Source organism: Bubalus bubalis, chromosome 4, assembly GCF_019923935.1.
Source record: "Bubalus bubalis isolate 160015118507 breed Murrah chromosome 4, NDDB_SH_1, whole genome shotgun sequence".
Lineage (NCBI taxonomy): Eukaryota > Metazoa > Chordata > Mammalia > Artiodactyla > Bovidae > Bubalus > Bubalus bubalis.
The window spans coordinates 117,657,847-117,682,825 of record NC_059160.1 but is presented as its reverse complement, the minus strand read 5'-3'; the positions used below and the strand labels follow the sequence as shown (position 1 = coordinate 117,682,825).

Sequence of the window (24,979 nt, the reverse complement as noted above, 5' to 3'; positions counted from 1 at the left end):
AGAGCTGCAAAGGAGATGAGGCTATCTGCTAGAAACTGATTCAGATACAACTATAACAGAAGCTGAATAACCAGGGAAACAAAACCAGGAAGGATCTGAGAGGTAACTCTCTATCTAGGTAACAGTGTCAACAGTATTATTTATATAATATAATATATTGTTCATATTAGTATATGTGATTTTAACATTTAATAAAAGGCATCCCCATGCTTCTGAGCCTACGGGAAATTTAAGCTGTCCTTGGGGAATTGCCCTTAGTCACTCCCACTAATAGGAGAATGTTCTAGGGAGCTTTGTCAGTCCAGAACACATGGTGAAGAACCCTGTGTTCACATCCACACTGACAAGGAGTCGTGGAAGTTTCAGGGAGGAGTTGAGACAGTGTTATTGCTTGAGTTTGGTATGTGTCTTGTTCAAGCCTTGCCTTCTGGTGCCCTGCAGGTTAGTGTCCTTGGCACTTTGCTGCTCACCTAGGTATGGCTGTTGCGTGCTGAGGAGCTGACTAGTGACTGCCCCGCCCTCTCATCAGTGGTCTCGTCACCTCAGAAGACCTCTGTGAAAAGCAGACTTTTAGAGTCCAGGTCTCTTTCTTTCCTCAGACTTGGGTACGGGAGGTTTCTAAGCTTTTCTCACATATAAAGAAACTTTGATCTCAATTTTTTCTTGCAGTTTTACTTTTTTCAAACTAAAAATAAGATTCCTCTGAGCACTTTCCTCTTACAGGTTAGTCCATTTAATTTCCCTACCTTGGTTCTCTAGAACATTTTGACTTCTCTTGGAGACAAGGTTGAAGAAGATGTTGACTCCGGACTATTTTTCCCCTTGAGCTTGATCTTAAAATAACTAGTTTCTCAGCTTCTTTGGGTGGCAGACTTTTTTTTTTTTTCCCCTAAGTGCTTTACTTGTTTTATGTCATTTTCTATGCACACTGTTCTCAAGTAAGTACTATATTATCTACTTTTCCCAGTTGAAGAAATTAAGGCTTAGAGAAATTAGATATCTTACCCAAGATCACACGGCTGTTAAAGATTGGCTTGAATTCTTAGTTTTTCTGAATATGCACATCATAATCTCTTTCTCAATTGAGTTTCATTTTCTTCTCAGTGACTCACCAGCGCTGAGTAAGAAGACTCCATATACATGGCTTGTAGTCAGTGGGCATCTTGATTTACAAAAGGCAGTGTATTTTTACCAGCCAGGATGTATTTTATCTATTGTGTGAGCTTGCTGTGGTCAAAACCCTTTACCCGGGCCTTTGAAAAAAGGAATTCACAAACTTCAGTTTTACCAATAGATTCACTTTATGTCTCAGTAATAACTTCAAGCTAGCAGTAGAAGCGAGAGGTGGGGATATTTGAGCACCCAGAATACCTGTATAGACTTACATTCACACTACTTTGCTGATGGGTGTAAGACCCTGTCAGATTATTCTGGAATGGGAGTACAAGTTCAGTAGCGGCAATATTGCCTCTCTGGTGATGTTCCTGCATGTAGGGTCATGGATGGTATGGTCTAAAATTGCTAAATAAGAGATATGTGAAAACAGAACTGAATTGAGAACATGCCACTGTCTATAATTTAAGACAAACAAACAAAACATCTTTCATGGGCTAGCAGGTTGTTTTGATGTAAAATTTTCTGGCATATTCACAACTTTAAGAAAGAATACTAATGTTTACAAAATTTATAGTCATTAGGTGGCATATGCTATGCTATGCTATGCTATGCTATGCTAAGTCACTTCAGTCGTGTCCGACTCTGTGTGACCCCATAGACGGCAGCCTTCCAGGCTCCCCTGTCCCTGAAATTCTCCAGGCAAGAACACTGGAGTGGGTTGCCATTTCCTTCTCCAATGCATGAAAGTGAAAAGTGAAAGTGAAGTCGCTCAGTCGTGTCTGACTCTTAGCGACCCCAAGGACTGCAGCCTACCAGGCTCCTCCATCCATGGGATTTTCCAGGCAAGAGTACTGGAGTGGGGTGCCATTGCCTTCTCCGTTAGGTGGCATAAGGGATTTTTAAAAGTGTAAAATATCAAAATGAATCCGCCACAGGTATACATGTGTTCCCTATCCTGATATTTGGCAAAACTAATACAATTTTGTAAAGTTTAAAAATAAAATAAAATTAAAAAAAAAAAGGCATAAAATACCTTTTTGTTCCTACAGAAATATGAGTACTTCTGTAACTAAGCAACTTGTGAAAGTTAATTTAAGTTAAGCACACATTTAAAAAATCAAACTGGTCTGCAAACAATGATATAACTGACTTTTCCACTGTTATTGCTCTAGCTGTTCAAACAACATTCCTTCTGAAATTCCGTTTCTTTTTCATTGTATCTTGTAGTCAGAAACTGCTGTACCTCAATATGTTTGATAATGGTTTCTATTTTTACTGAGTTTCCTCTTGGAAACTGTTGTAATTTAATAACAAACATTTAATAATTATTTATACCTTTCTATCGTGTTCTTATTTAATAGAATTAAAATCCAAGCATGCTGTTATTTTCCATAATGCCTTTTCAATACTTTGCTGCTCACTTTTACTTAACTTCATAATGTCCAGCCAGTCTTCATGTATTAACCAAACTATTATTCTGAGCTGCAGCCGAGCTTTCTTGCGATTCAGTTGGTCATCTGTCACTGTTTCAGTCTCTTATTTCTGTTTCTCAAGGTCAGGGAATGTAGAAGCGTCCTCTGAAATGCATGGCCAGGCTTCAAATGGTTTTTTTTTTAATAATTTATTTTTTACTGAAGGATAATTGCTTTACAGAATTTTGTTGTTTTCTGTCAAACCTCAACATGAATCAGCTGTAGGTATACATATATGTCCTCCCTGTTGACCCTCCCTCTCATCTCCCACCCCATCCCACCCCTCTAGGTTGATTCAGAGCCCCTGTTTGAGTTTCCTGAGCCATACAGCAAATTCCTGTTGGCTATCTATTTTACATATGGTAATGTAAGTTTCCATGTTACTCTTTCCATACATCTCACCCTGTCCTCCCCTCTCCCCATGTCCGTAAGTCTATTCTCTATGTCTGTTTCTCCATTGCTGCTCTGTAGATAAATTCTTCAATACCATTTTTCTAGATTCCATTTATATGCATTAGATTATGATATTTATCTTTCTCTTTCTGACTTACTTCACCCTGAATATTAGGTTCTAGGTTCATCCACCTCATTAGAACTGACTCAAATGCACTCCTTTTTGTGGCTGAATAATATTCCATCGTGGTATATATACATACCACAACTTCTTTATCCATTCATCTGTTGATGGGCATCTAGGTTGCTTCCATGTTCTAGCTATTGTAAATAGTGCTGCAGTGAACAATGGAATACATGTTTCTCTTTCAATTTTGGTTTCCTCAGGGTATATGCCTAGGAGTGGGATTAATGGGTCATATGGTGGTTTTATTCTTAGTTTTTAAAGGGATCTCCATATGGTCTTCCATAGTGGCTGTATCAATTTATATTCCTACCAACAATGCAAGGGCATTCCCTTTTCTCCACACCCCCTCCAGCATTTATTGTTTGTAGACTTTTCAATGATGGACATTCTGACTGGTGTGAGGTGATATCGCATTGCGGTTTTGGTTTGCATTTCTCTAATAATGAGTGATGTTGAGCATCTTTTCACATGTTTGTTAGCCATCTGTATGTCTTCTTTGGAGAAATGTCTGTTGAGGTCTTTTCCTCACTTTCTGATTGGCTTGTTTGTTTTTCTGTTATTGAGTTGTATGAGCTGCTTGTATATTTTGGAAATTAATCCTTTGACAGTTGTTTCATTTGCTATTATTTTCTCCCATTCTGAGGGTTGTCTTTTCACCTTGCTTATAGTTTCCTTTGCTGTGCAAAAGCTTTCAAGTTTAATCAGGTCTCACTTGCTTATTTTGCTTTTATTTTCACTACTCTAGGAGGTGAGTCATAGAGGATCTTGCTTTGATTTATGTCATTGAGTGTCCAGAGAAAGCCTTTGACAAAATTCAGCACCCATTTATGATTAAAGCTCTTCAGAAAATGGGCATAGAAGGAACTTGCCTCAACATAGTAAAGGCCATATATGATAAGCCTATAGGAAACATTATTTTCAATAGTGAAAAACTGAATGCATTCTGCCTAAGATCAGGAACAAGACAAGGGTGTCCACTTTCAGTGCTATTATTCAAGATAGTTCTGGAAGTCCTGGCTACAACAATCAGAGAAGAAAAAGAAATAAAAGGAATCCAGATTGGAAAAGAAGAAGTAAAGCTCTCACTGTTGGCAGATGACAGTTTCGATCCCTGGGTCAGGAAGATCCCCTGAATAAGGAAATGGCAACCCACTCCAGTATTCTTATGTGGAGAATTCCATGGACAGTATAGTTCAGTATAGTATGGGGTTGCAAAGAGTTGGACATGACTTAGTGACTAACACTTCAGGCCAGTTGTCGGACTCATTGGGAAGGCTGGAGAATCAGGCTTACAAAACAGATAATCGTAACTAAGAAAGCATCACAGGGGCTTCCCAGGTGGCACTAGTGGTAAAGCACTCAATGCAAGGACAGAGAGATATGGGTTCAATCCCTCAGTTGCACAGATTCCCCTGGAGGAGGGCATGGCGACCCGCTCCAGTATTCTTGCCTGGAGAATCTCTGTGGACAGAGGAGCCCGGCAGGCTACAGTCCATGGGGTCACAAAGAGTTAGGCATGACTGAAGCAACTCAGCTCACATGCATGCAAGGAAGACTCAAATGAAGAAACGTAGCCGCGGCCGTGCCGTAAGGTGGGCTGCTGCAGTTGCTGCCGTCAGCATTGCTGTTCCCGGGCCCTCAGTGTCACCGTCCCAGGCAGCGTGACTGCAGCCCTTCCTGCTGCTTCGCTTTGATCCCGTAGGAGCCACTGCCCTGGGATGAAGTGTCCACTTGTGTCCATGCTTTAGCTGCCAGGGAGAGTGGAGAGGAGAGGATTTCATCCCTTCCATTTCTAAGCGAGAGAGCCCTCACTTCCCTGTAAGATTACGTGATGAGTTATTACCTTCATATAAAAGTGCTATTTTAAATGCTGGAAAGACAGAGGAATGACAAATGCTCACTACAAATATTTTGAGCTACAATTATTTTTAATAGAAAGGAACAATATTTCAAACCCTTGCTTTAAACTTCCTGACACATAGAAAAACCAATGCCCAATTTACCTGGCATTGCCCAGATGGTTCTTACAAGTAGATGGGGTCCTGCCTCCCAACGTCACTGAGGCCCATACTTGCCTCTCTTGTCTCACTGGAGAAAACACGGTTGGTGGCCTACCCATAAGCTAGTCTCCTTTTCCTTCTTATCAAGCAGATTTTGATTTTGTTTGGGCTGTCATCCATGTCTATATAATCATTTACTTCACAGGACAGGGTCCTGACCTGTGCAATTTCCCGCAAATGTTTCACTAACTGATTTTGGCTACAGCACATAATACAATTCTGTTAAATGGGAAACATGGGGGGTTTGATGTAGGATTTGAGGGAGAGTTTTCCTGATTTTTTAAAAAATATATTGATTTGTTTTTGTTTATTTATTTATTTGGGCGCACTGGGTCTTGGTCGCGACATGTGGGATCTAGTTCCCTGACCAGGAGTTGAACCTCCAACTCCCTGCAGTCAGAGCTTGGAAACTTAGCCACTGGACCACCAGGGAACTCCGGAGACTTTTCCTAATTTTTAAAGAGAGATCCCTAGGAAGAAAGTCCTTATTTTCCTCTGTGCAGTGTTTCATTCGAATGTGATGACTGGGATTGCTTCAGCAATCTAACCCCAAACCCGAAGATGAAGCCAAACTTACGTAAATGTGGAGCCTAAAGAATTCCACTGGAAAAGAGCTGTAGCACTATCTCATTTTCTTATAGTTGGAAAAAATAAATCTTGTTATTGAAAAAAAAGCCATTCCAGGCTGGATTTTTTGTGACTTGCATCTAAACATCTTTGAATTTTGTCAAACTCTCCCTCCATGTCATAAGGAATACACCCTGTATATGTTTGATCCTCTGTTTCAGCATGCTGAAGGGCCTATTAATAGGAGAGTAAGTGTTCCATAATTATTTCTATGTAAATCTTAAAAGATAATAGTGCTTTACTTCTTCAGTGCACTTTTTACTTTTCCCCTTGTCTTGTTTAGTCCCTCTGGCTTTTATACATAAAATGTTATGAACTGTGTTACTTGTTAGCCAAGAAAGTAAAACAAAAAATGGTCTCATACCCAATATAGTGTACACTCTTGATGACATCACAGCCGGCTGTATACATCAATGCAAGTTATATCTCTGACAAATCAGCACTGAAATAATAAAGTCCTCTATAAGTGTTTAAAGATGGTGTTTGGGGGGGAATGTTTTAGGTACAAGAAATCTCTCTCTCTGCATTGTCAGCTGTCAGCAGAAAAGCATTTTGTGTAAGGAAAGTCAGAAATCTCGCAAATATATTGAACATGTACTGATACCAGGCTGGACACATACGTGCTGGCTCAATAGCAGTAAACGGTAATCGTGGGATCTCACTCTCATGGCGCTAACAGACTACGTGGGCAGCCAGACTAACTAACAAGCAGTCGTGACACAGTCTGATAACTGCTGCTCTATATTGAAATGTGAGCATATGAGGGGTGCTTAACTCAGAGTTAGGAAGAGAGTGGGAATGCACAAGAAAGGATTCCAGAGGAAACAGAAGTAAATTTGAGTCCTGGAGATTGAATTGAATTCACATGGGCAAAGGAGAAAAGAGTATGTAGAGAGCTGCATGTGTAGGGAGCTAGACAAGGGGAAAGTAGTCAGTAGGCACCTGCTTCAAGAAAGCTGCAAATGACTAAGCTGAGGCAGGGAGGCAACGAGGTAGTGGGTGGGATTGGAGCAGTACAGAGAGACCAGACCATGAGGGACACCTTAAGTTACACTGAAGTGTGTTTGAATGATATTCTGAATACAGCAGGGATTCATGTATATATTTGATGAAAAGTAGTTATGCATGGCTGAGTGATTTGATTAGATTTTAGAGGGACAAAGCAGGAATAGTAGCAGTAGTCGGTATATCTGGACAAAATAGTGTAGAATTGTTGTGAAACAGGCGAAAGGAAGGGGGACTATTGGGAGAATGTTTTATCATTATCTGAATGTGGTGGGGAGGGGAAGAGAGGCATCTTGTTTGATTTCTGGTTGCAGTGGATGGAGGGTTATTCCTGGGGAAGTGCTCCCAAAAGGAGCTGATGTGGGGGAGGATGATGAGTTCACCTTTGAACAAAACTCTTAGTCACCTGAGTGTCATCTCACAGATACTGGATTTGGGTCAGAAGTTGTGTAGACAGGTGTAGGATTTGGACATGGGCTGGAGTCTCTGAGTTCTGGTGTTTGGATTTATTGAGTGATGATATTAACACCTAACTCATAAATGTTGTCATGGGATTTAATGAGAAAATATAAAGCAACTTACACAGCTAAAAGGGAGACAAATATTATTGTTCTCATGTACTGTGTTCTTTATTACTGTTAATGATGCCTTTTTTTTTTTGTTACTCTCTTTTCCAACCTGTAGCCGGAAATGATTAAAAAGATTATAGCGGCTACTGTCTATCAAATAGACATTAGGCACTCTTCACTTTTAAAGACTGTATCGATATTAAATCATTTAATCCTCAGAAAACCTCTATGTAGCAGTTACTTTTATTATCCTTATTTTTATGGGTATGAAGATAGTCACAAAGAAGTTAAGCGACTTGCCAAGGATCATTTAACTGGGAAGCATTGGAGGATGGGTTTGAATAGACAGTCAGACTTCCATTTTTGCACTTTATGTATCAGACTATACTTGTGCTTAACATGCTTTTAACTTTTAATCAGTTTATATTGTTAGTTATATTCCTTTAGAATATGATGGCCATCTTTGTTTTATTCTTTTCAACAGCTCTACTGTTTCTGAAATACTTTGTGTAGAGAACCCACAATTCTCTTTACAGAGTTAATATTAAATCATTTTTCTGCATTGTATTGTAATGTCAAATCGATTGACTTTCATACACATAATATAAATAAAAGTTTTCATTTCTGGTTCACAACTCCAGCCATCTCCATATTCATTGACTTGTAGTTTTGAAAGGAGCTTAAAGTCTTCTTATTCAAACTCATATCAAATGTTTCATTCATCTTGTCAAGTGGTTCTTGTACCACAACTTGCCCGCCTTCAGTCACAGAACCCTCCCTCCACAGGTTGTCTCATTTGCAGTCCTCAGTACACCTTATCTACCACTGCCGCCCCAGCTCCTGGAAGCCTGGCACAGGCAGAGCGTACCTTACATTTTGTGGAATGAACAAAGAAATAAATGATTGATCATCAAAAAAGCACACTGTTCTTTACGTTTTTCTGTAATTCTACAAAGACCAAGCAAAATTTCAATTCAAAATATGACTATATTTGTGCAAGAGGAAGGCTACAATAACTGAGGAAAACATTTGGGTTTTATTGTAGAGAAAAAAGATGACATGCGTAGGATTCTAGAACGCCCAAAAACTGAATGGGTCTGCTGGCAGGCCAAGAAGGCATGAGCTGCCCTGAATATTGAGGCAGGCAAGTTGAAACGCCTTGCCAAGCTTGGATAATTGCCATTTCAGCTTGCTTGAAATGTACATTTGAAGCAATTTATTCTAAATTGAGGAGTGAACCAAGAGCTCAAGTTGATTACCATTGGGCCCAGGACAACTGATCTCACGAACCACTGGATTTTTATGGTCTGCCCGTGAAGAGAAACCTGTAGTTATCTATTGGACCTTTTTTTTTTTTAATTTTATTTTATTTTTAAACTGTGTAGTATTCCTTTGTTCTCTCTTTTGGGTTATTCTAGCAGCACTATCCATAAGCAGAACCCAGTAATAAATAGTTCTACTTTTAATGCTTTTTCATTGGTGTTAGTATTAGTCGCTCCGTCGTGTCCAACTCTTTGCAACCCCATGAACTGTAGCCCTCCAGGCTTCTCTGTCTATGAGATTTTCCCGGCAAGAATACTGGAATGGATTGCCATTTCCTTCTCCAGAGGATCTTCCCAACCCAGAGATTGGACTCTGGTCTCCCGAATTGCAGGCATTTTCTTCACTGTTTGAGCTACAGGGAAAATACAATTTAAATTTATGTTTCATAATTCCTGTTTTTCCCCAGTTTAGTTGCCCAGTCGTGTCGAACTCTTTGCAACCCCATGGACTGTAGCCTACTGGGATCCTCTGTCCATGGAATTTTCTGGGCAAAGGTACTGGAGTGGGTTGCCATTTCCTTCTCCAATTTAAATGCTAAACAAGTGTGAAAAATAATTCTGAAAACTAAATCTGAAATAACTGATTTAAACCCTGGTCCCTGGGATCTAAATGGAAATGCTTCATATGGCAGGTTCAAAGACAAAATTAGGATTCAGATTGGTCATTCACTTGTAATTTTTCAGTAAAGTTATTCCTAACACTTGATGGTGACGATGTATTTGTGATTGCTGAGTGCTGGGCGTTGCATCTCTGGGAGTCTGATTAAGCAGGGGTTGCCATTTGCTGTGCTGTGAGTTGCCAAGAAAGCTGAATCTGTCACAGGTGCTACAATTTGTATTTCAGAAAATTTTCTTCCCCAACTTTAATTATCCCCAAAGTATTCCACTCTACATAGAGTACTGAAAGGAGTCAGCATTTTTTCTTTTCAGTTTTAGTACTATGATGTAAATTAGAATTTTGCCTACTACCTACGTGTTCTAGAGATCATGAAATTTCAGATGAATGAGGGGATACTGTTTTATAACATAAAACAGTGTTTTATATTGATCTTTCCACTTTGGATTCAGAAAAAAATAATGTCAAGAAGTCATAAATAACATATTCACAGTGACATAAACCATGCTTCTTAGAAAGACATGAAACAGAAGTATATACAGTTAACTACTAGTGATGGAAAATGGAAAATGTGAAGCCCTAAGCTTTAAAATAGTATATAAACTCAGGATTGATTTTTTTTTACTAAATATTAATGTGTTTCAAGCTCATGAAAATAAGCATGTATCGTTTTGTACAAGGCAGCCTGTCCTTTGCAGAGAGACTAGGTAACTGGAGAGGTCATGGAGATAGTCATCACCTTTTTTGGCAAAACAATCCCTCTTCGCATTTGTACATATAAGTCAGGTTTTTGGTTTCTTTTTTTCTTTTCCCATAAGACAAAATATGTTTTCAACACTTCAGCATCAAATCCTGATGAGAAAGTTTCCCCTAAATATTTCACTGCATAAGTAGTTTCTTCAAAATTGCCTGAGTTTAACTTGCTAAATTTGAGGAAGATATTTGACCCTGCAAATCCATAAGAAGTGATGACATATATGAAAATAAATTTTAAGAGATTAGTACTGTTTGATGATTTAATTAAAAATATGCTATAGTTCAATCTCTTTGGAATATTTTAAAATGAGATTCTTTTGTTTTTTGGCATGTCTTTATCATTGTTTTAATATAGTTCCAACAATTGGAAATAATTAATTAAACTGAGAAACAAATGTGTTTACTGGAAATTACTTAGCCTTTGAATTTTAATTACTATTTTATATTCTTTGTAGGATTACTTAACTATTCATAAGTATGGCAATGCAGCCAGAAAGGATCTCTGGAATACACTATCAGAGGTAAAGTATAGGAAGCTTGAAAACCAAAACCTCTTCTTGAATATTTGAATTGAGTTTATAAAACATTCATAACTTTTATTGACACTGATGGTTTGTTTTCACTTTTTATGTTTCCCTTTTCTTGATATGCTTTCTTGTTTTGTATTTGATGTATTATAAGGATGATGAGGTTTAAAAATTAATTCAGCTACAAACTGTTAAGATACCTTGCCTAGTTTCAAATATGATAATACTTCTGAAATCTAATTTTAATATGGTGTCAGATATTCATGTTTGAGTGAAATATTGATGGTAAAGAATTTTTTCTCTATAAGTGAATAAAAGCATTTAATACTAGACACACTGGATTTGTTAATGATGCTTCAAGTACTTGCTTTAACAATAAAATATGTTTTATCCTCCATTAGGTTAAAAATGTTAATATTGATCAAGCTTTCATTTCTGTTATATACACATGAAGCTTAAGCTAAGGCAAGAAGATTAATTTTGCTAACACATTATATTAGTTTCACTGATTTTAAGTGTTTTCGTCCTGAAATAAGTCATAAAGCTAAACATGAAAATGGTTTAATGTTAATTATGTTTATAATTCATGTTTATAAAATTAATTTATACAATTTTAATTATAAAGGCTTTAAAAAGGAATGGAAAATACGTAAATATACAAGAAGTAATGGATCAGTGGACTCTCCAGATGGGTTATCCCGTTATCACCATCTTGGGAAATACAACAGCTGAAAATAGAATAATAATTACCCAGCAGCATTTTATTTATGATATCAGTGCTAAAACTAAAGCACATGAACCTCAAAATAACAGGTACAATTCTTTTTTTTACATGAATAAAAATCCTTTTTTTTTGCACTTTAACATTTTAAAAAGAATTGATAACAGAATTATGAAATGTACGTGAAATATAGTTTTCATTTCTTTATTTGCATATGATGTTTTCATTTTGAGCCCTTTTTCACTTCCATTTCCAGATATTTTAACTATCAATGTGACAGCATACCAAAGTTGTTTCATTTAAGAGGACAGGATTTAAATTATTATGGTCATTTAAAAAAATGTTGTTCAGTCAGTAAGTTGTGTCCGACTCCATGAGCCCATGGACTGCAGCATGCCAGGCTTCCCTGTCCTTCATTATCTCCTGGAGTCGACTCAAACTCATGTCCATTGAGTAGGTGATGGTATCTAACCATCTCAGCCTCTGTTACCCCACTTCTCCTTTTGCCTTCATTCTTTCCCAGGATGAGCGAAAAATAAAATAAAATAATGTGTGATTTTTTACTTCTCCCTATAAATGTTTATTTAATTAAATTTAAGAAAGTTAAAATATTTTGAAGTGAATTGAATAGTATTGAGAAAACTGAGATTTATAAAACAGACAATCCTGCTACCTGCTAAGTTGCTTCAGTCGTGTCCGACTCTGTGCGACCCCATAGACGGCAGCCCACCAGGTTCCACCATCCAGGCAAGAACATTGGAGTGGGTTGCCATTTCCTTCTCCAATTCATGAAAGTGAAAAGTGAAAGTGAAGTCGCTCAGTCGTGTCTGACTCTTCGAGACCCCATGGACTGCAGCCTACCAGGCTCCTCCGTCCATGGGATTTTCCAGGCAAGAGTACTGGAGTGGGTTGCCATTGCCTTCTCCGAAAAACAGATAATAGAGACTAACAATCCAGAAAGACCTGTCAAAACCAACAGAAATATAAAACCAAGATAAATAGTGTTTGAACCAAAGGAACTCAAACTAGATCCATTTAGTCTACATATCAAAGTCACATAGTATCAAAATATGTTCCTTTCCTTAACTTTTAGTGTTTAAAAACCACTAAATGCAATATACATAGAATTTGATTTGTTGTTATTTTAACTTTCATTTGAAATTCTTATTTCATTACTGAAAATTCAGCATATAGTGTTTATTTTCTATTTCATGTTTTCCCACTGTTTTGCATTTTATTAAAGCTGAGCCAAGGAAAGATAGTATAACTTAAATCATTGCATTTTCTTTTTTCTAATGTATCTTGATAAGAAGTCGAGAACTGGGGACAGGGAGAGATGGAGGTTAAATTAATAAGTTAAATGAGGTGTGGACTGTAGACTGGTCATGCTGTCTCCCATTTGGAATATTAAGACTTCTGATTTGCTCATGCACCAGTATCTAGGTTATGCAAAGCATGCATTAACTTTCTTTGTTATATCTAAATGGATTAACTTTCTTTGTTATATCTAAATGGAACGGACATCATTCTAAGTAGGGTAGCTCCAAGACAGAGTCCACGTAGAAGTGACTGAGAAGTCATGGATGTTTTCTGCTGACTAAATTGGGAAGCCACTTAAGAAAGTATTATAAGTTTCCTGGTCAGTAGATACACTGTCCTTCAATAAACTGCCCTTGCAATTCAACTGTTTGGACCTGTGGAATACAAGGTACTATTCTGCCACATTATCAGGGCCTGATCCTGTCAACACTTCTTTACCCAGGCTGAATCACTCACAGCTGCCAAACAGTGCTTCCAGTCAACCACTGTCTGGCCCCAGGTGAAACCTGCTTAGGCATCACCCTAGGCCTGCCAGGAAGTACCTAAAAAGTACTTGACGGTAGCAAAGTCAGAGATTTAGGCCATGCCTTTGAAAAGGATCAAGCTGACACAAGCGTCACTGATGCAGAAAAACATAAAGGACATGCAAACGATAGAACAAATTTGGAACAAAAATATTCTGTCAACCTATAACATGCTCCAGATGTATCAGCCACGAGTCTGATTCTCTAAAGTAAGACTTTCTCCCAGGATGTATAGGCATATATAGCATCTACAGAGCTTTGCTTTTGCTGAAGTTATAAAATCACATGGATGTTTTGAATGCTGAGAACTTGGCATAGAAAATATTGAGTGAGATAATGCATGGAATCCCATCAGCCTCAACCTTTATTTTTTATCTATTTTGAAATAATAGAGTTTACAGTTGAAATTTTAGTATTCACTTTTATATAACTGATCATTTAATTCACTATAATGTTGTGGTCAATTCTATCTGCTCTTTGTAAACTTCTTAGATCTTCATTATATAATGCAAATAGTGCAATAAAACATAGAGCTCATTTATGCCAGAAACCCCACTGAGGATATTTTCTAGGACAGCATAATCAATTCTTTGTCTTCGATTTTGTAGAGGACACTAGAATACTATAACATGCCTAGAACATTTTAAATGTACAAAGTCATTAAAAGGCAGAGACATTACTTTGCCAGCAAAGGTCAGTATAGTCAAAGATATGGTTTTCCCAGTAGTGATGTATGGATGTGAGAGCTGGACCATAGAGAAGGCTGAGCGCTGAAAGATTGATGCTTTTGAACTGTAGTGTTGGTTGACTCTTGAGAGTCCCTTGGACTGCAAGGAGATCAAACCAGTTCATCCTAAAGGAAATCAATCCTGAATACTCATTGGAAGGTCTGATGCTGAAGCTGAAGCTCCAATACTTTGGCAACTGATGCGAAGAGCTGACTCATTAGAAAAGCCCTGATGTTGGGGAAGACTGAAGGCAAGAGAAGAATGGGACGACAGAGGATGAGATGGTTGGATGGCATCACTAATTCAGTGGATATGAGTTTGAGCAAGCTCCAGGAGATGGTGATGGATAGAGAAGCCTGGTGTGCTGCAGTCCATGGGGCTGCAAAGAGCTGGACACGACTGAGTGACTGAACAACAACAATAGTCATTTTATTTTTCATATGAGGTAGCTAGCTATGTTATAGCAGAGAAAGGAAAGATTTTTATATAATAATTAAAGTTAGTTGATATATGAAAGTAACATATTTGCTAGTATTTTTATATTTGGAAAGTTGTAACTTTGTGTAGCTTTTTTTAAAATAAAGTTACTATAAAGATTCAGTAATGTCTGTCATATGTATGAAGCTTCTTGGAGTCCTGTGCTATAGAGAATTACATTTATCTCCTTTTGTTTTGGGTCTAATGACAGCAGCCTCTGAACCATTTTTCATGGCATCTGCTTGAATGCTTTACTAATACTGGTACAATTAAAAAGAAAAAAAGATTTTTCACTCAAGCTAAAATAAGCAACTATTCTTTTCTACCTTAACATAATCATTAGAATAAACATTGCTTTATGATAAAAATGTGACCTACATGAAGAGAGGTATTCTCAGGGACTATTAAAGAAAAAAATTATCTGGAGAGTCTGTTGAAATGTATTGTTTTTCTTTTCTTCTTAAAATTATATGACAAAACATTCAAGTTAAATTTAAGGGGCAGGTGTACAAGCTACTTTCACACATTCTTTTTTCTAGTTTCTTTTAAATTATAACTCACTGTGTCTTGGATTTTTTCCTTTTTTTTTCTTTTTGCAGCACACCACACAGAGCTTTTCGCCCACGATATAGAGGGTCCCTAGCCTTTTAAGTTGTAATTACAAAGGAACATAATTGTCATTCTTTGATCTTAAAATGAAATTGGTGGAAAGTTCAAATATATGTTGCTTGGAAAGTTACAAAAAGTAACTTGTAGGGTTCCCATTTCCTTCTCCAGGGGATCTTCCAGACCCAGGGATCTAACTGAGGTCTCCCACCTTGCAGGCAGACTCTTTAACCTCTGAGCCACCAGGGAAGCCCCATAGGATTTACAGTATAGCAAAATGTGCTTAGTGTTTTGTAATTTTTATTTTGTCTTTGTGACAATGTATAGATTTTGTTTTTGTGTCTATCAATACATGTACATACATGCATATATATACATACTCACACACAGACACATAGGCATATAGAATAGAGGCCAAAAATATTCTTAAGAAAAATATAGAGGCTATTTTAAAAGTTTTACAAAAATGCCCTGATGGTTGTGTCCTGATACCTTTTTTTTTTGCATCTGAATATTGCTGTACACTGCAGCGTTGTCATTTAGGAAAGTTTCTTGTGTGTGGAATTGTCTGTAAACAACATGCAGGTATTGATACTAATCTGTTTTTCTGCACTTTTGAGACTTCTGTGAAAACTCAAATATCAAAACCTCAATTTTTATTATTATATATAATTTCATTATTTATAAGAGTGAAGTTTAAATAAGTGTAAAATTAGAAGTATAATTATATTAGGAGCAAATAATTTTCATAAATATTTTATGACCATGCTATAAAAAGATACATTTATCCTTGAAAAGTTTTAAACATCTTTAATATATCTTTTGCCCTTTAACTGATACTTATTTGATGTCAAAATTTAGTTGCCCCAACTCAATACAGAAGACATATACTAAAAAAATCTATTTCATAAAGTTAATCTGTATTATAGGCTGATATAGTTCCTTTTATTTTACTTCAATTCAATTCCATTCAATCCATTTCAACAACAATTTATGGAATACCTTTTGTTCCCAGGCTTTTGAAAGATCTTGGGTACACAAAAGTGAGTTCATAGCTTAATTGAGAATTAGATGCAGAGTTAGGTATTGTTGTCTCTTAATAATTTCAATTAAAATGATTCCATACTTGTAGAGAACAGCTATAATCTAATGATCAACATTATTATTTTTAGAGAACAGCTATATCTGTCTACATCTAAGTTTCTACCTCAGTTCTCTGTATATCTTCCTCACAGTAAATCCATTTAAAAATATTTCTGGCATATTCTTAGTATCATGTTACGAGTTTTAGGATATTTGTTAAAGAGTGTATATGGGTTGTGTTTACCAACGTGTGTTCTAAATGCAATACTATTTTGCTGCTGCTGCTGCTAAGTCGCTTCAGTCGTGTCCGACTCTGTGCGACCCCATAGACGGCAGCCCACCAGGCTCCCCCATCCCTGGGATTCTCCAGGCAAGAACACTGGAGTGGGTTGCCATTTCCTTCTCCAATGCATGAAAGTATAGGTTGTTTATTTCCTGACCTGTCTCGAGTCCACTATAGTATAGCATCATGTCTTCCCTTAGTGGGGACTCAAAAATATTTCTCTGAATAAGTATAGCATATAGTTTTTAAAATTTAGAATCTTAAACATATTAACTTTTGTTGGAGGTAATAGTTGGTATAAAACTAGGAATTTCTCCCAGTCTTCTGTTTGGAGTTTTGTGCTATTAGTATATTCTGTTTATTGTGACTACGAAACATGAAATGATAAACGAATAATCACATTCAGCATGACAGATTTGGAGATGTCCCCCCCTATTAAAAGGCATATTAATTCTATTTTTAGGTGTATAGCTCTGACATGTTCCCTGAAAAATTCTCCATTAACTCTCACGGGTACTGAGATCATACAGCGTATCTTCTTATAGTTTTCAAGTTAGAAATAATTTTCACATATTGCATATTGTTGTCTGCCCCTCTTGCTAATGATACAGTGATTGATCAACATAATCTGGCTGTATTATAGGGGGGCAAAATGTAGTCCCCGGATTTTGTTATAAGACTATCCAGCTTATCTCTGGCTGCTCATTTGAAGTTAAATTGGTATTATTTCATGTACAAGTTTAGGCCTCAATTTTTGTCCTATCAAAAGTCATAGCCTACAAAAAGCTTCTCTTTAATAGCTGAGACTCATGACTGATCCCTGCATGTTGGTGGATGATTTCGCATATCAATTTGGAAAATCCACTTAGAAAACAGAGCATTAAGTGTTTCTTACAGTATCCTTTGTATTTATCTGGATTTCAGGGATATCTAATTAATTTTTCTTTTTGTCCTTACTTTGCTGTGTAACTTTAGGTATGCTATATTAAGTTTTCTTTAAAAAATGACAAGTTTTTTCTAAGAATAGTTAGACAAGTAAATGAGAAGATGTTGAAATGTAAATGCATAAAACCACTGAAATGTGCAGTAGAATCAAGTAGAAAGAAGTTATTTTCAGACTTTAATCAATATATTATGTGGCTCAGATTTATAGATTTTAGCTACTTTTTATTCCTCATGTAAAATGCAAATTTTTTTTCCCCCAAGATAAATTGTTTTTCTGGTAGTCATCCTTTTGTATTGAAATTAAAACTCTTAGAAGTCAAGTCTGCTTAGTGTGTTGAAAGAGTAAATTCATTTTGACTTACCCCTTACATTTATGAATGGGGAATCTTTTAAATTTTTCTAAAGAGAATAATAAAAAAAAATCACATGGAAGATGTATAGGAAATACTGTTTATTTGTTACAACCATTTTAATTCCTAAAGTTTGTCTTTTATTTTGCAGTTACCTGTGGCAGATTCCATTAACTATTGTGGTAGGAAATAGAAGCCATGTATCTTCAGAAGCAATTATTTGGGTGTCTAACAAATCAGGTAAAACATATATTTTCCTCTGAGGAACTACTTGGTCTCAAATAAATGTTTAGCAACTTAACTTCTGGTATCAGCTATTATAAACATGTGAATAAAGACAAATTAGAGAATATAGAAGAATAATCTCTATAAAATTAAGTATAGTCTAATTTCAGTCTATTGATATAATTATTATATTTGTGTCTTTGATTGTAAAGAGAAAATTAAAAACAAAATCCTTGTAGTATTAGTTTTAACTGTTTTAAACTGCATTATTTTGTAATCCCAAATGTAATTAATTTATAATCATAGTTCCCAATAGAGCAGTATGTCAAGCACTGAAACACTGGCCACATATTTATTTATTTATTTTTTAATTAAAAAAATATTTATTATTATATATTTTTTTAACTTTACAATATTGTATTGGTTTTGCCATACATCAACATGCGTCCGCCACGGGTGTACATGTGTTCCCCATGCTGAACCCCCCTCCCACCTCCCGCCCCATACCATCCCTCTGGGTCATCCCAGTGCACCAGCCCCAAGCATCCTGTATCCTGCATCAAACCTGGACTGGAGATTTGTTTCTTATATGATATTATACATGTTTTAATGCAATTCTCCCAAATCATCCCCCCCCCACCTTCCACAGAGTCCAAAAGACTGTTCTATACATCTGTGTCTCTTTTGCTGTCTCGCATACAGGGTTGTCGTTATCATCTTTCTAAATTCCATATATATGCGTTAGTATACTGTACTGGTGTTTTTCTTTCTGGCTTACTTCACTCTGTATAATAGGCTCCAGTTTCATCCACCTCATTAGAACTGATTCAAATGTATTCTTTTTAATGGCTGAGTAATACTCCATTGTGTATATGTACCACCGCTTTCTTAGCCATTCATCTGCTGATGGACATCTAGGTTGCTTCCATGTCCTGGCTATTATAAACAGTGCTGTGATGAACATTGGGGTACACATGTCTCTTTCAATTCTGGTTTCCTCAGTGTGTATGCCCAGCAGTGGGATTGCTGGGTCATATGGCAGTTCTATTTCCAGTTTTTTAAGGAATCTCCACACTGTTCTCCATAGTGGCTGTACTAGTTTGCATTTCCACCAACACTGTAAGAGGGTTCCCTTTTCTCCACATCCTCTCCAGCATTTATTGCTTGTAGACTTTTAGATCGCAGCCATTCTGACTGGCGTGAAATGGTACCTCATGATCCTCTACATAGAAAATCCTAAAGACTCCACCAGAAAATTACTAGAGCTAATCAATGAATATAGTAAAGTTGCAGGATATAAAATCAACACACAGAAATCCCTTGCATTTCTATACACTAATAATGAGAAAATAGAAAGAGAAAGAAACAATTCCATTCACCATTTCAACGAAAAGAATAAAATACTTAGGAATATATCTACCTAAAGAAACTAAAGACCTATATATAGAAAACTATAAAACACTGATGAAAGAAATCAAAGAGGACACTAATAGATGGAGAAATATACCATGTTCATGGATCTGAAGAATCAATATAGTGAAAATGAATATAGTACCCAAAGCAATCTATAGATTGAATGCAATCCCTATCAAGCTACCAATGGGATTTTTCAGAGAGCTAGAACAAATAATTTCACAATTTGTATGGAAATACAAAAAACCTCGAATAGCCAAAGGAATCTTGAGAAAGAAGAATGGAACTGGAGGAATCAACCTGCCTGACTTCAGGCTCTACTACAAAGCCACAGTCATCAAGACAGTATGGTACTGGCACAAAGACAGAAATATAGATCAATGGAACTAAATAGAAAGCCCAGAGATAAATCCATGCACCTATGGACACCTTATCTTTGACAAAGGAGGCAAGAATATACAATGGAGAAAAGACAATCTCTTTAACAAGTGGTGCTGGGAAAACTGGTCAACCACTTTTATTTTTTATTTTTATTTTTTTAAATTTTATTTTATTTTTAAACTTTACATAATTGTATTAGTTTTGCCAAATATCAAAATGAATCCGCCACAGGTATACATGTGTTCCCCATCCTGAACCCTCCTCCCTCCTCCCTCCCCATACCATCCCTCTGGGTCGTCCCAGTGCACCAGCCCCAAGCATCCAGTATCGTGCATCGAACCTGGACTGGCAACTCGTTTCATACATGATATTTTACATGTTTCAATGCCATTCTCCCAAATCTTAAAAGAATGACACTAGAACACTTTCTAATACCATACACAAAAATAAACTCAAAATGGATTAAAGATCTAAACATAAGACCAGAAACTATAAAACTCTTACAGGAGAACATAGGCAAAACACTCTCCGACATACATCACAGCGGGATTCTCTATGATCCATCTCCCAGAATATTGGAAATAAAAGCAAAAATAAACAAATGGGATCTAATTAAAATTAAAAGCTTCTGCACAACAAAAGAAACTATAAGCAAGGTGAAAAGACAGCCTTCAGAATGGGAGAAAATAATAGCAAATAAAGCAACTGACAACTAATCTCAAAAATATACAAGCAACTCCTGCAGCTCAATTCCAGAAAAATAAACGACCCAATCAAAAAATGGGCCAAAGAACTAAATAGACATTTCTCCAAAGAAGACATACAGATGGCTAACAAACACATGAAAAGATGCTCCACATCACTCATTATCAGAGAAATGCAAATCAAAACCACAATGTGGCCACATATTTAATTCCACTTTCCAGCTATCTTCTCTTTATTAGACTGGCCCTTTATATAGAAGAATGGGTCTGGCAGTAGTTTCCATAAAATTAGATAATTATAGAGCCGGATATGAGAGGCCCTGACGGCTCATCAAACCATGCTTTAGGTAGGGTTAATGCTCAAGGAGCAGAGAAAGATGAGATTCTATTCTGTTTCTAAATATCTTCAAGTAACATAGTGACTTATTTCAATTCACTATCAGAAAGCTATTTCTTGAAACCAATCCAAATCCTTCATGCTAGAGTGTGAACCAGGTCTCTTTTATTTCTGTTTTCCACTGAATTGAAAAAAGCAATGATCATTTTTATGTAACAGCTCATTTAGATTTAAATGGTCAAGTATTCCACATTTTGTTTTTCTTACTGTTTTCTCATATTCTGCTAATAGATCTTTTCTTACTATTTTATAAGCATCATTTTAAACAAATCTTTTCTTGAAATAAGGTGAAGTATAAATAAATAACAAAATACTGTTTCTTCCCCTCAGTCTAGTTATTATTCAGTTTAGTTCAGTTCAGTCACTCAGTCGTGTCCAACTCTTTGCAACCCCATGAACTGCAGCATGCCAGCCCTCCCTGTCCATCACCGGCTCCCAGAGTTCACTCAAACTCACGTCCATCGAGTCAGTGATGCCATCCAGCTATCTCATCCTCTGCCGTCCCCTTCTCCTCCTTCCCCCAATCCCTCCCAGCATCAGAGTCTTTTCCAATGAGCCAACTTTTCACATGAGGTGGACAAAGTATTGGAGTTTCAGCTTTAGCATCAGTCCTTCCAAAGAACACCCAGGACTGATCTCCTTTAGAATGGATTGGCTATTATTAGGGAGATGTAAATGGTCAAAAAACATACACACATAAATACAAGAAAAAGGTTTTACAGCAGAATCTAATTTGCTTACCAGAAACATAAACTCTTGTTTTTCCAGTTGAATTTTTATTCAAATGTTCATGTTATTGTATTTTTAACACATATAATGAAAATATGTGCTTTCATTTATATACACTGTGTGTAAAACATTCATATATAATGCAATGATGCACTGCAAGGCTTACTTTAAAACGTATTGGTGTATCTCCTTTTAAATTGCTTACTATAATCTATTCTTTTCATTTCTTTGAGTTAGTTTTTATACCATGCTCTGAGCTCACACTTACTGTATTTTCTTTATACTTCTCTTTTACCTTCATGTAGTTGTTTTATTTATCTACATAGTTTATTGTGAAATGATGAGTGAAAGCAGTGAGCTCCTATTGTAATAATTCAGCTATTAGAATGAAGTCTTCGCTCCATAGGATTGCTAGGGACACAAAATAGAAGAGTTTTCAGAAATAAGTAAAAAGGTAGAAGGTAGAATATAAATGGGAAATTAGATACTGATCCAGTGTCAGGATCAGCCCCAGCTTTCACATTTAGACAGTGCAGGGATTCAGGGCAAGTCTGATTCTTCTTCAACTCTTTTCTCAGGGTCCATTTCCGCTAACTCCCTAGTTATTTCTATGGTGTTATCCATGATGTCCACATATTATCTACAATAGTATCATGACCTTTATTTTTATTGAAGTTTGGTTGATTTACAATATGATGTCAGTTTCAGGTGTACAGAATAATGATTCAATATTTTTGCAGATTATACTCCATTTTGGGCTTCCTTGGTGGCTCAGTGGTAAGGAATCCACCTGTAATGCAGGAAAATCCTGGGTTGGGAAGATTCCCTGGAGGAGGGCATGGCAACCCACTCCAGTGCTCTTGCCTGGAGAATCCCATGGACTGAGGAGCCTGGAGGGGCTATGGTCCATAAGATCACAAAGAATTGGAGATGACTGAAGTGACTGAGCACACATGCCCACATACTCCATTTTAAATTATTACTATCATGGCTTTTCTTGACCAATGACCACAGGTTGTTGTACTGATATTTGAGAGATTTTTTTAATTTATAGTCTTTTATTGTTAATCAGAAATAATAACAACATGGTATTTCAAGCCATAGTTTGTCTAAAAAGTCCTCTGTGGTCACACATTTGATTGTTATACACAGCTGCATAGTTTTGTGCAATGTGTAACTCTAGGAGATGATATTTACATGGACTGTGATATTACTTTGGCTTCCCTAGTGGCTCAGACCCCTGCAATGCAGGAGATCCTGGTTCAATCCCTGGGTGGGGAAGATCCCCTGGAGAAGGAAATGGCTACCCACTCCATTATTCTTGCCTGTAGAATTGCACAGACAAAGGAGCCTGGCAGGCTGCAGTCCACTGGGTTGCAAAGAGTTTGGACATGACTGAATGATGTTATTACTTGCACACCCCCTCACTCCATAATCATGTAGTGTGCAACCTATGGAGTGCAATGTGTCATATTCCATTAAATCATAGCAGTCTTCTGATTGATAAAATGTAGTCTCAGTTGAATATTGAGGCTTTTGTTTGGAATTTCTATACCAAGTAAATGTTTCTTGAAAACTTTATGAATACATACATCTGGAAGAATTTTACAAGTGGGACATAAAACAAAGGCAACCTTTCTAGTTTCCCTGTTTATTCTCGTTCTCAGTGAATTTAGTTCTGTCTTGAACTCCTTCATTCTGATGACAAATAAAAAACAGAAACCAGTCAAGCATTAGGGAAAAAAGGTTAAATTTGTATCCTTTTAGATCACCTTTTATCCTCAAAATATAGTCAACCAATATTAATGAAAAATGTTTCTTCATAGATACGGTTAAGAACATATTCTGATCAATTCTTACCAACGTATGTTAAATATTCCACTTTTTAATTATAACAGATCGATGCTTTTAAAATTTTTCATCATCAATAATATCAATTTGATGTCACATGATACTAAGGTCAAGTCATTAGTAAACAATGTAAACAATATAAAATATGAATTTTATTTGTATCATTATATGTTCTTGACACTTCAACTTTTTGTTGTGTTGGGTGGCTATCTAATTAATTCCAAGCTAAGGCACATATCATTTTAGGTTAAACACAGTTTTAAAACAAATTTTTGAATTATTGAAAGTAGGTAAAAAGATTTTTCTCTTTTGTTTTTACTATGAAAATGCTGAGAAGGCAAACATTTATACATAGTAGCCCTCATATTGACTGACTATTAACTAATGTATAGTGGAAGGAAATACACTTAATGACAAATGTTAGGAAAGAAAAATTTAAAAGGGAAATTGATCCTGAAAATCAGAAGTAAATATTAAAAATAGCATAATGCTTCCCTTAAATATTGGCTCATAGGATTCTCATAGCCTTTAAGGTATTTTTTTTTTTTTTTAATCTCTACTTTCCAAATGAGAAAATTAAGGCTTGAGAAATAACGTGCCAAAAATGTCTTAGGAACTTGATTTTCTTTTCTAAGTTTGTTTATGACACACATGCACACACAAGATTTTAATACTTTGATAGGTTACTTTGCAGATCTGTCAATTTCAACACCTGGCCGTAGAACGCACATGCATGGTTCTCTATAATCTCTACAGAGCATGATCTAATTTGATTCTCACAAGAGGCCAACGAGAAAACCAGGGTGTGTTATTATACGTTAATTTGTTTCACATGGTTCCCCTTGGCATCCTGGTTCACGTTTTTGTTTTAAATTCTCATTGTTCTGCAACCAGCCAGTATTGAGTGGAAAGATCTGATCTGCTTTCTTTTTCATTCCAAAAGGGAGAATAAAATATAAAAATATAAAACATTATAAAATGCCAACTACTCTGTGCCTTGATGTAGTTTAAATCTCATGCCATTTTGGATATATTCTAAATATAAATTTTAATTGTTACTACTAACACTTGAAATATAGCATCCATACTTTTTACTCTAGTACTCATCACACACTGTACCTCATTAGACTGTTGGAAAAGATCTCTTTAAAATTCATTGCTTGCCGTTAGTTAATCTGGAGAACATTTTAGAGCTATAATTAAGTAAAATGAAAAAGATATTTAAAAATCTATTACAAAATCTTTTGGGGAATCATTTCTCCAAGGATTTCATTTATAGCAAAGGTGTAAAAATATCCATGAACAGCAATAACCTTCAAGTTTAGTTATTAATTTGATAATAGAATATTTAAAAATAATAGATTCTTGCCTTTCTTTTTCTCCTCAGATAACATAGAAGGTGTAGGGATTGTTTTCCTGTATTAATTGGTCTCTATTCTACCTATAAGTTGTTGAATTCAAAAGCTCAAAAAACTAGAAATAAGTGCATTATATGAAGGTAAGTTATAACATCTATATAAAATGTCAGGAGGAAGTAGCTTTAAAAAACAGATTTAATATAGAAATCCATGACCATTTCAAAACTGTAAAAA

General features: G+C 36.2%; 1 protein-coding gene across 1 annotated transcript in view; it reads left to right on the top strand.

The window, feature by feature from the left end:
- The window catches only part of TRHDE (thyrotropin releasing hormone degrading enzyme), a 439,831-nt gene that overhangs the window by 328,597 nt on the left and 86,255 nt on the right, over positions 1–24,979 (top strand). Inside the window, exons 8-10 of the mRNA XM_025284466.3 lie at positions 10,579–10,644; positions 11,276–11,463; positions 17,839–17,927. Of these exons, the coding sequence (XP_025140251.3) occupies positions 10,579–10,644; positions 11,276–11,463; positions 17,839–17,927 (343 nt within the window). The remainder of the gene's footprint in view (positions 1–10,578; positions 10,645–11,275; positions 11,464–17,838; positions 17,928–24,979) is intronic.